The following is a 12,616-nucleotide window of genomic DNA, read 5'->3' as shown; positions in this document are numbered from 1 at the left end:
TATGGAGTCTCAAAGATGGGTCTCACCGTCCTGTCCAGAATCCATGCCAGGAAACTGAGTGAGCAGAGGAGGGGAGACAGGATCTTCCTGAACGCCTGCTGCCCTGGGTGGGTGAAAACAGACATGGGTGGACCTACAGCCATTAAAAGTCTAGAAGAAGGAGCAGAGACCCCCGTCTACTTGGCCCTTTTGCCCTCAGATGAGAAGGGGCCTCATGGGGAGTTTGTTATGGAGAAGAAAGTTGAAAAATGGGGGCCCCACTCTCAGCTCCCTTCGTGGCTCCTATCACTGATACTGCCATGATTTGACCAAACAGATTAATCTCTTTATAGGGAAGAAAGAAGGAAAGAATGAAAGAACAAAACAACAGAAGAAAGAAAGAAAGAAAGAAAGAAAGAAAGAAAGAAAGAAAGAAAGAAAGAAAGAAAGAAAGAAAGAAAGAAAGAAAGAAAAAGAAACCATCTTTATCCATATCAAGGACTCACATTGAATTGCCTACTAATTCTCTGAAGTCTTTTGTGATTTCTTCTGTGATATGAGGGGGAAAGTAGAATTAATGACAATAAGGAATAAACATCATAAGTGAATAAATAACTCTAAATAAATCATGTGTGTAGATTATTTCTTCCCAACCAGCCCAAAAGACTAACAGAACCTAAGGGAGGTCAAGAGAAGGGACAGTTTAACTCAGAGGTTGGTAAATATTAATAAATGAGCCACATGTAAATATATTTGCCTTTTCAGGCAAATGACTGCTTTTGGACTTCCTCAAATCTACAGTTGTGGCTTGAAAATTACCACAGACAATATATAGACCCATGAATGGGGCTAGATTTCCCTAGCCAGTATACTTTAACAGAATCTACTATGATATGGGCACCTCACCATGGAGAGACATCCTCTGTGGTCCCTTTAAATATAAAACTCATGGGGGAAAAACCAATTTCAAGGTATGAAAGGGGAGTAGGTACTTAAGATGCATCCATAAGACAACCTGAGACAAGGGGGAAAGTGAGTATGAATTGGTGTCAATGGATATGAAAGTATTACTGTCAAATCTCCTCAAGGCAAATGTGCTATTCATGTAGGGATAAAGTGTCACCAAGATTATAAAATCAACATTGTCCTGATAGCTCTCTAGTGAAGAGAGAGGATAGTAAACCAACCATCATTGTTGAGTCTAGTTTGGAGGATACATGGATGTCTACAGTCCTATTCTTTCTATTTTCCTCTATCAAACCATTTAAGACAAACTTCTAGAAAAAAAAACGTCCTGGCTCTGCCACCTGACGGGTGATCTTGAGCAAAATCCTCCATGTTGCTGTTTCTCATCTCCTCAACTGTAAAATTCAGGGGAAGTCATGGGATTTCCATGAAAAGTAAATGAACGAATGCAGGTAAACACACTGAAAACAATGGCAGTGCAAATTGCTCTCTGAATGCATCACTGGAGTGGGGTCTGACACATCCAGGGCCCAGAGGGGAGATTCTTCCTTGCCCCTGCCAAGCCTGGCTCCCTGGGGACCTCCACGAATGCCCACCACCTCCCTCCCCTCACAGAACCATCCATGTTGTACAGACTCCCTCCTCTTGTGCTTATTTTTCACTCTTCACCAGGGGTTTCACGCTGAAAGAAATTAGAACCGATGGCCCCTGAAAGCAAGGGTAATATTCCTTTCTTTCTTTTTCTTTCTTTCTTTTTTCTTTTTGAGAGAGAGACAGAGAGACAGAGAGAGAGACAGAGAGAGAGAGACAGAAGAGATGAGCAGGGAAGGGGCAGATAGAGAGGGGGAGAGAGAGAGTCCCAAGCAGGCTCCACGCTGTCAGTACAGAGTCCATGCATGGATTTATATCAGAATCTGTGAGACCACAACCTAAGCCAAATCAAGAGTCAGATGTCTGACTGGCTCAGTCAGGGAAGCATCCAATAAAGGCTCAGGTCATGATCTCATGGCTCCAGAGTTCAAGCCCTGCACTGGCTCTGTGCTGACAGTTCCAAGCCTGGAGCCTACTTCAGATTCTATCTCCCTCTGTCTCTGCCCCACCACCTTGCTGGCTCTCTCTCTCTTCTCTCTCTCTCCCCCCGCTCTCTCAAATACAAATACAAATTAAAACATTCCTTAAATATTAAATAAAATGAGTTGGATACTGAACCAACTGAGGCACCCAGACACCCCACGGTGTAAGGTTTCTGTTTGAAAAGAGGTTTCTATTTGAAAAGAAGGCACCTCGGTGGCTCAGTATTTAAAGCATGGAACTCTTGAACTCAAGGTTGGAAATGGGTGCCTTACAATGTGTAGACATTACTTAATAATGAATTCTTTTAAAAAATGAAATAAAATAAAAAATACAAGTTTTCCTTTAAACTTTCCCGTCAACAATGTTGTTAATTTCCCACCTTTTAGCTTGTGTTTCTAAACTGAGCCATAAGGAACATCAATGTCAAGGACAAGACAGTATCATGTCTACTACTGGTTTGGAAATGTATCCCAGTATCACAGAGATCTTTCTTCCTCAATATTTTAAAAATAACACCTAATTATACATAACACTTATTTTCTACAGCCTTAAACAAAACCAAAAACTAGCCATTGCAGACAAACAGAGGATTGTGTAATCACTAAATCAAATATTCCAATCAATGACTTGGCCCACACTGAGCTTCATAAACATTTTCTCCCATTTTGGGCCCACTGGGAATCACACAGAGGGAGGAGTCCTGCCCGCACCCCAGGCTCAGCACAGGACCTAATTCTCTGTTTCTCCCTCCTGAGATTCTCTTAAGAAAGCAAGGGGATCTGTGTGCTCAGTAGCAGTTTTATAGTTCAAACACTTTCACTGTATCTTATAAGAAAGCAACCAGTCCTGTTCTGCAGATGGAGGGCACATTCTCAAGACAATTATTCTGCTCTCTTTTCCTCTCGTTGAGGTTCCCCAAAATATAGTTGGCTCAAAAGCTATGAATCTTTAGCATCTTTTTAATCAATCACCTACCAGCTTTGTTTTGGGCAGCACAACAGTACTCCTAGAAACATTGCTTGGCTCAGAGGAGGGATCCTAAGAAGACAGAGTCCTGGTTGGGCTCAGGGTGCAGTACCAGGGCATAAGGATTTGGTATAGCATCATTAGGGGAGCCTTGGAACATTTGGTCCCTGCTTTCACAGAAAGATGGAGGCAGGACTTTGGGCTCTAAGTGTCACAGTATTGGGTCTGAGAATACAGTTCCACTGGCATCTCTGACTGTGGCCAGGCCTCTGCACCATTAGCCCTCCATGTGGCCCATAGCTCCACTCACGGTGTCTCAGCTGCATTCCATTCTACACAGTCATGTCATCAGCCTCCCACATGGCACAGGTGACCAGGGCCAACAATGTCCTCGGCTTCACCATTGCACACAACCTGTGCCCAAGTTCTCCAGCATGTGATGCTCATGTCACATGACGAGGTATGGGGACAGGCAGCCAGGTGGCAGTTCCTGACCTAGAGCCTTAGGGCACACTTCTACCTGCTACATGTCGATGACCAGCAAAGCCTCTGCTCCGTGGGTGACTTCCTGGGCAAAGAGGAAAGGGGCCTGGAAGTGCTGGTCAACAATGTGAACATTGCTTTGGAGAGTAAGGACTTGGAACTCTTAGGCCAGGAGACCCCCCCCCCCTTAGAGGAATTCCAGGGTGGGTTTGGGGCTGGAGTCTGAACCACTACTCAAGGGCCCAGTGCTCTGAGGGGATGTAGAATAGTCTCCCCAGGGAAGAAGATGGACTGGAACACAGGGAAAGCAGGACCTTCCAGAAGTTGTAAGCCTTTCCAGCCAGAGGACCTTGGCACTGCCATGGATCAGACTCTCAGGGACCTCACCCAGGTTTTTGCAAGTTTCTCTCCGATTGGATCTAAATCAATTGGTACATGTTTAACTTATTTTACAATAAACAACATTGTAAACAAAAATAAACAGAAATCCGATTGTACCTCCTTCCTTTAGTTTCCCCAGATGGTGCAAACTTACAAAACTCCTTCATGTCTTCATTACAAATTTGCCTCACAGAGAACTTTTCTTCACTCTGTGACCCTCACAGGTGTACTTCCCTGGGGATTTCTTCCTGGACCCTTTCTTCTCACTCTCCATCCCTCTGAGGATTTTACTGAGGCTAGTGGAATTTTTACTATCCCAACGTCTCAAGCTCCACATAATCTGTCACCTGCCAAGAACATTCCCTAGAACATTCTCTTCCTACCTCTCCCTCTTCTCAGGATGCCCTCCCTTTCTCCTTCAAATCCAACCCTCCTGCCGCCCACCACATCCTCATCCAAACATCTAAAATATGTCCAGATGACACTTGTACTTTACCAATATCACCCTGGTCACAGACCACTCCATCCACACACCATGAAAAATGAGGTCACCATGCCCACCTCCTGATTATCACTGATGAGGTCCTAACAGTTGTCCTATAGATTTTTGTGCCCAAGCTTTCTCCACCCAAACTCCTCAACAGAGACTCAGCTGTTATTTCTAGACAATTACAACCTTCCTAAGAGACACAGATTCTTCCATCTTTTCCTTACTGATTATTCTCTGTACTCCGAGTGCTCACTTACTCCAAAAGTCGTTCAGGAGCAACGTCCAATCCTGACCATATCCTGGAGGGATCTCTGTAGTCAGACCTGCCACAGTCCAGGCCCATCAACTTCCCTTCCCCTTGATCATTGTTTGCACAAGACAAACTGTCATAATTCCTTGGTTTTGAACTACTGCAATATTTCCCCCCACAATGATGTGAGGAGAGAACTACCACGGTTCAGTACACTGATTGAATACGCTGATACTCTTAGATTAGGATGTCTGGTTTGAATGACTACATGCATGTACATTTTACTCTCAGGACTGCCCCCACTGCCTCTTCTGTCCTGGAAACCTCTATCACTCCTACCACTGGCTTCATTGGCACCCAGAGAGCAGCTCTCAAATGTTCCCAGACTCTGATACTAAACACAGTGCTGATGTGGGATGAGTTCCATGTGCCAGCTTCACACATCCTCCACGTACTCCCCCTTAGAAGGCAAACATAACTCTTCTGGCTATTGTTTTCTCACCCACTAAATAGTGTGGATGCCTGCTGTGTATTGGCCTTGGACCCAAATGAGGAATAAGTGTTCTCCTGCATTTGTTAAGGCAGGCTCTAATCAAATATTGATCTTGTCTTGGGAAAACTAGACTCACAGACATGGAAATGCAAGTTATATTCTCAGTGTGAGAGCTGGGTTTTCTTGCTTTTGGAAATAAGAAAGTTTTCCCATTATTTGGGGGAATAGCCACAATACTTCACGTTATAAGGACATTACTCTCTCTGGGGATATAAGTGGGAGAAGGCCCACCTAGGGTAGCCAAAGGAAATACTGTCCCCCCCACCCACCCATACTTCAGAAACCAGGATACAAAGAACAGTCTCGAATGATACCTACAAGTTCTCTGTGAGTTGGAACACATGCAAAAGGAAAATGTGTGGTCTGATTTTAGGTATGTAAGGATAAACCAAAAGACAGAATTGTGACTTCAAGGATATTGAGAGATAATACATATAAAACCTTCTTATTATTTTAATCAACTAAACCCAATACTCAACCAACTGAACCACCCATGCATCCCTCTTCTAATATGTATATTTTTTAGAATGTTTTTTTTTTTGACAGAGAGAGAAAGTTTCAGTGAGGAGGGACAAAGAGAGTAGGAGAGACAGAATGCCACGCAAGCCCCATGTTTTCATTGTGAAGCCCACCGGGCCTTGAATTCATGAACCATGAGATCATGACCTGAGAAAAATCAAGAGATGGACACTTAATCAATGGAGCCACTCAGGTACCCCAATGCTGTCTATATTTTAATAATTTCTCCAATAACAGTTTTAGTTTAATGATTTAGGCAGAAAACAAAGAGAAGACCTACAATAACCAGATACCAATTACCAGTCTTAACCATGTAGTTAGTTTCGAAGTCACATAAATCCCTTCCCATATTACATATTTTTTCACTCTTATTCCACAAAACTTCCTATTCATGAATCTTTTTAATAGTTTATTATCAAATAGGTTTCCATATAACACCCAGTGCTTCTCCCCACAAGTGCCCCCCACCATGACCATCACCCCCTTCCTACTCCTCCCCTCAGTCCATGATTCATTTTCAGTATTCAATAGTCTCTCATGTTCTGTGTCCCTCACTCTCCCCCACTCTCTTTCCCCCTTCCTCTCCCCATGGTCGCCTGCCAGGTCTCTCCTGTTAGACCTATGAGTGCAAACAAATAAGTCAGGCAGAGAAGGATAGAAACCTATTCATGAATTTGAAAGACATGCTCTTTAAATGGATACGCTGTTGTTATTATTTTTCTCTTTAAATCAAAGTCTACAACTATTTCAAAAGGATATTACGCTATAATCATTCCCAAGGAATTGAGCAAACATTGGAAATCTGAGCACTCTTGTTCACCACACATAAGCTTAAAATACCAGGTAGAAATATGCTCTTATTAAGGCTACTGTCACCAAGGAAACATTTCAGAAGATGTTCTAGACCTTCATTTGGAAGGTACTACTTTGCAATTTCCTGTAGTCTGAAAAACTGCTAGAGGAATTTGGTGGGAAAGTTACAATACTAAATGTATCTCACTCACACACACACTCTGACATATTGGTTCCAGAAAGGATAGGTGGATGGGCATTTCTAGATGCGATGTGCTAGGCATTTTATGTATGGACCCCATTAAGAACCTGGAGGAATCATGGATCTCAAAGTCACAAGTACCGCTGGTTGAACACTGAGGTCATGTGACACCCAAACTAGTGGTTCTTTCCCCTACTCAAGGTCCTCAAATCATTTTTGCTCTATCTCCCTTCTTCAAATGAAGCCTTACTCAGTAAGGCAAGAGAAACAGAAAGCAAAACGACTCTGCTCTGTTGGGCCAAGGTCTTCCTCATTCCAGGACTCCCAGGCACCTCAGGGAAAACCATAGGAGGCACATTTTAAAACTTGAAGTGTTTTATGAAAAACCCTTATCAGTCAAGAAACTAAAGAACTGGTCCTCCTAATATTAGAAAACGTTAGTCTTCCAGGGGATGGGACAAATGTTAAATCATCACAGGTCATGAGAACCAACTTGGACTTACAGATTCTGAATAGCCTGGAGAGTCAATTAGTGCCCTTGAAGTTTGTGACCCCAGATGAGATGATGTCTAAAGTACCTTATGTTGTGGAGATCACTGTGGCTCTGCTTTAGGACAGTGAAGTCTGGAGAGGGAGAGATTTCCCAAAAATAGATGCCTGGTCACATACAGGGAATGGTCTCTATAGAGTATAAGCCTGACACACATGCCAGCCCCACCAGAACAAGAGTCCTTTCTTACCTCAGGGACTTGCCTTTCATACTGACTGTAACAGGGCAATTCTTTTACATGCTATCTCACACACAGTGTCACACACTTACAGTCATACATACAGTCTCTTCCTCGCACACTCTCATGTACAAATATGACACACTCAAATGCCGTCACACACCTTTATCACAAGGATGTCTTTATGGTCCACACACTTCTCTTTTTTTTTAAGTTTGATTATATTTAAGAAAGAGAGAGAGCACAGTGAAGGAGGGAGGGAGGGAAGGAGAGAGGGAGAGAGAGAGAGAGAGAGAGAGAGAGAGAGAGAGAGAGAGAGAGAGAGAGAGAAATGAAAATGAGAATCCCAACAGGCTCCAAACTGTCAGCACAGAGTCCAATGTGGTGCTCAAACCCATGAACCATGAGATCATCACCTGAGTTGCATGAAGAGTTGGACACTTAACTGACTAAGCCATCAGGGGCCCCCCACCCCCGCCTTAAACTTCTTAGCAATAAGCTGTGTGCAATCCAGTTCAGAGTCCTCGAAATGACACATTAAAACCATGAGTCTACTCTGGGGACAAAGTGTTTGGATCAGACTCGTTGCTGTATAATCTCTATAAGTACTTCGTATTGCTGCCCTTGTGTTTTCCGCCCTGAGCTATCAGACCAGAAGGGTCTCCTATCTCACTCAACTATAAGGTGAAGTCTGGTGACAGCCACCCTGCCTGCTTGGGGGATGTGGTTAGAGGATGAAACAGACCTGGGGTGAGGGAATCTTTGCTGCATCTACTACAATGAATTTACCTACAAAACCTTTTACTTCCTGTCAGGCTTCCCTCCTATACACAAGTAAGTATTTTCACAGCTGATACTAGACTTCCTGTGATATACAATACAGAATAGACAAGAGGACATCACTTCACTACACAGCCTACAGACAGTAGATTTTCTCCATCTACTGACTATACTAAAGATATGTAAGAAAATGGCTCCAAGCCCCTATAAGTAAATATTGCTGCCTTCCTGGTATACCAGTTACCCACTGTGGGTTCCTCAACCCCTGTCTTATTTCACATACTTCTGTGTTCTGCAATTTTGAATCATTAATGTGTATTATTTTGATTGTGAGACAGGCCGATGACAATTTTGAAAATAAAATAAATCTAATTAGAGGTACAAAATAAAATCTGAGAGATGCTTAATGAAACATTTGACATATATGTTGCATTAATCCTATACTTAATACACTGTAGCCGAAAGGAAGGACTAGAATAACAACCCTCTCTAAAATGTGTTTATGTTAGAAAACTGTTACATTAATTAGGTACTTTCTAGAAATTATTTTAATTATCTCTAAACACTTAATGAGACTCATAGGGTCATGCATGATCTCTTTCATTGAACTTGTTTAGCACTGCCATTCTTTAGTAGGATGGAGCTCAGAGTTAAGTGACCCTGACTGTCTTTCCCAGATATTTACATAAAATAGGGACAGTTTTCTAATGTTCTTGAAGCTCTTATTATTCGTAAATTCTCATAACCTTTCCATTAGGCTAAAGATACTCATGTAGATGTAAAACAGGTACACCATACATGTCAATATAAGTTCACTCTAAGGAATACTATTTTTTGAAAGAGAATTAGTGAGTATTAGTGTGATTAACACCCTTGACAGCTTTCTCGAGACACAATTCACATATCATACACTTCACTCGTTTCAGGAATGCAATTCAGTGGAGTCTAGATATGGACAGAGGTGTGGAGCAGTCAGCACTGCAAGATTAGCACACAGTCATCACACCGAGGAGAAAAAAATACCCTTAGCATCAGCTCTCTGGTCTTGCATTCCCACTTCCCTAAGCAAAACTCTTATTTTCTGTCTCAACATCTACCTTTCCGGACATCCCATATATAGTGAAGCATATAATGAGTAGTCTTTGTGACTGGCCACTTTATTTTGGGTCATATTATCAAGATTCATCCTTGTTGTAGCATTTCTTTTTATACCATCTCTTTAACATGGGACTGTTCCATTGCCCCTTCCCATGATCATATTGCCTGGTGTTTTCTCACTGCTCCTGAGTTGATGAAATGCCAACATGCAGAAAATAGCATGCACCTTAGCCCACTCAGATGATTTGTTTTTACCCAGTTACAGCAAAGCAACAGCCAACCATACACATTCAGTCTTTTCTCCTCTATAATGTCATCAGGAAACTGAGTGGTTGTTTGTTGGTTAATAGACACTCATTCATAGAGCACTGCCCATGGGCCCATAAGAGGTTAAGATGGTCTCAAGAGGACCTGTGAAGAAAAGTGGCTATTTACTCATTATTGCAGTGAGCACCGACTTACCTTCACAAAACACGTTCCTGTTTAAGGAACATCTGGGACATTTCTTTATGGGACATCTGGGCACTGCACTCCCCAGTAGACATTTCTCTGATGTCCTGAGATATTATGAGTGTTTTGAGGGTCAAGACTGTATCAAGTCCATCACTTATATAGGAAGACTACATCAACACTCATAGCAAACTGGTAATTGTCTCCCAAATGGACAAACCAAACAATTTTGCTATTCATGATTCTTGTGCATGCCATTCTACATGACTATTTGTGTTGTATTTTAGGCAGAGTGGTCAATGTGTCTAGCATAATGGGCTTAGTAGCTCTTAAATACTGCAGCCCAGGAATGCAGAAGAAGTTCAGAAGTGAGACCATCACAGAGGAGGAGCTGGTGGGGCTGATGAAAAAGTTCGTGGATGATACGAAGAACAGAGTGCACCAGAAAGAGGGCTGGCCAAACATAAAAATGCTCACATATGGAGTGTCGAAGATGGGTGTCACAGTCTGTCTAAAATATATGCCAGGAAGCTGAGTGAGCAGAGGAGAGGGGACAGGATCCTCCTGAATGTCTGCTGCCCTGGGTGGGTGAGAATAGACATGGCTGGACCTACACCCATTAAAAGTCCAAAAGAAGGAGCAGAGACCCCCGTCTACTTGGCCCTTTTGCCCTCAGATGCTAAGGGGCCTCACAGGGAGTTTGTTATGGAGAAGAAAGTTGAACAATGGGAACCCTACCTCTGAGTTCCTTCCATGGGTCTTATTATGATATTACCATGATTTGACCAAACAGATTACACTGTCACCTATGTCCTCATCAGGAAGGAAGGAAGGAAGGAAGGAAGGAAGGAAGGAAGGAAGGAAGGAAGGAAGGAAGGAAGGAAGGAAGGAAGGAAGGAAGGAAAAGAAAGAACAAAAGAAAGAAAGAAAGAAAGAAAGAAAGAAAGAAAGAAAGAAAGAAAGAAAGAAAGAGAAAGAAAGAGAAGAAAAAAAGAATCATTATCCATATCGAGTACTCACATTGAATTCGCTACTAATTCTGTGAAGTCTTTTGTGATTTCTTTGTCATATAGGTGAAGAAACAAAACATAATGACAAAAATGATAGAACAACATAGATAAATAAACAATCCTAAGTAAATATCCATGTGTGCAGTTTATTTGTTACCAACCAGCTCAAAAAACTAACAGAATCTAAGTTAGGTCAAGAGTAGAGACAGGTTAACATAGGAGTTGATACATATTAGTGAATGAGTCCCGCAGTGATTTTTTTTTTTTTTTTTTTTTGCCTGTGCAGACCCATGGCCTCTGGTGGACCAATCAGATCTGCTGTTTAGCTTGTAAGTTACCACAAACCTTATATAGAACCATGAATGGGGCTGGATTTCCATAGCCAGCATTGTTTATCAGCCTCTATTATGACATGGGCACCCCACACATCCTCTGTGGTCTATTAAATATCAAACTCACCAGAGAAAAAGAAGCTTCAAGGTGTGAAATGGGAGTGGGCACCAGAGGTGCATTCATAAGACAACCTGAGACAAGGGGAAAAGTTGAATATGGATTGGGATCAAAGGATATGAAAGAATTACTGTCAAATATCCTCAAGGAGAATGTGCTATTGATGTAGGGATAAATGGTCACCAAGTTTGTAACACAGCTTAGCAAAATCTCTACAGAAGATGGAGAACAGTAAAAACCTCATCACTGCTGAGGCTAGTTTGTTGGATATGTGGATGTCTACAGTTCTATTCTTTCCACTTTCCTCTTTCAAAGCCTTTAAAACAAACATCTGGAAACAAAAAGATCTTGGTTCTGCCACCTTATGGGTGACCTTGAGCAAAATCCTGCATGCTGTTGTCTATAAATCTCCCTAAGTGTACAACCTGGGGGAAAGTCATAGGATTTCCATGAAGAATAAATGAACTAATATATGTGAACACACTGCCAGCAATGGCAGTGCAAAGTGCCCTCCACATGGGTCCCTGGAGTGGGGCCTGACACATCCAGGGCCCTGGGGGGAGCTTCTTACTACCCTACACTAAGCCTGGCTCCTCAGGGGCCTCAGTGAATGCCCACCTCACTCTCCTCTCACAGAAGCATCCATGTTGTACAGATTCCCTCCTCTTGTGATTATTTTTCACTCTTCCCCAGGGTTTCAAGCTGATAGAAATGAGAAACTGCTGGTCCCCGTGAGCAAGGGTAGGATCCATCCTTTCAAAGTCTTTTCTTTCAGAAGGGCTTAATTTTCACTTATTATTCGGCTTTTCTAAACTGACCCATGACACATAACAAGGTCTAGGACAAAACATTAGCATGTCAACTGCTGGGTTGGAAATGTATCCCAGTATCACAGATCTTTTATCCTTGATCCTTGATACTTTAAAAATAACAACTAATTATATATAACATTTAGCACTCTGACCTTGGACAAACACAAGAAATAGGAAATGTAGGCAAACAGGAAATTATGTAACCATTAGATCAAACATTCCGAGCAATTCCTTGGCCACAGTGAGCTTCATAACATTCCCTCCCACTCTGGGCCCACTGGGAATCTCACAAAGGGAGGAGCCCTGCCCACACCCCAGTATCAGCACAGGACCTAATTCTCTGTTTCTCTCTCTTGAGCTTCTCCTAATATAGCAAGAGGCAGCTCCCCTGCAAAAGTAATTTCACTGCATCTTGGAAGAAAGCATCCATTCCCATTCTGCAGAGGAAGGACACATTCTCAAGATAATATCTGTACTCCTTTTTTCCTGTTGAAGTTTCTCCAAAATAATTTTAGTTCACCTACCATGAATCTCTAGCCCCTACTAACCTATGACCAACACTTTTCTTTGGGGAGCACAGCAGTCCAACCAGAACCAATTCTGGGCTCAAAGGACAGATCCTAAGAGGACACA

The 12,616-nt window shown here is 42.4% G+C and overlaps 1 protein-coding gene and 1 pseudogene across 1 annotated transcript in view; both read left to right on the top strand.

The window, feature by feature from the left end:
* Window positions 1-403, top strand: part of LOC115292482 (carbonyl reductase [NADPH] 1-like) — a 7,144-nt gene extending 6,741 nt beyond the window's left edge. Inside the window, exon 3 of the mRNA XM_029940583.1 lies at window positions 2-403. Within this exon, the coding sequence (XP_029796443.1) occupies window positions 2-303 (302 nt within the window). The 3' untranslated portion in view covers window positions 304-403. The remainder of the gene's footprint in view (window position 1) is intronic.
* LOC115291506 overlaps window positions 1-10,480 on the top strand; it is a 64,458-nt pseudogene extending 53,978 nt beyond the window's left edge.
* The last annotated feature ends 2,136 nt before the right edge of the window (window positions 10,481-12,616 follow it).

This window comes from Suricata suricatta, chromosome 5 (assembly GCF_006229205.1).
Source record: "Suricata suricatta isolate VVHF042 chromosome 5, meerkat_22Aug2017_6uvM2_HiC, whole genome shotgun sequence".
Taxonomy (NCBI): domain Eukaryota; kingdom Metazoa; phylum Chordata; class Mammalia; order Carnivora; family Herpestidae; genus Suricata; species Suricata suricatta.
This window is presented reverse-complemented; position numbering and strand designations above follow the sequence as displayed.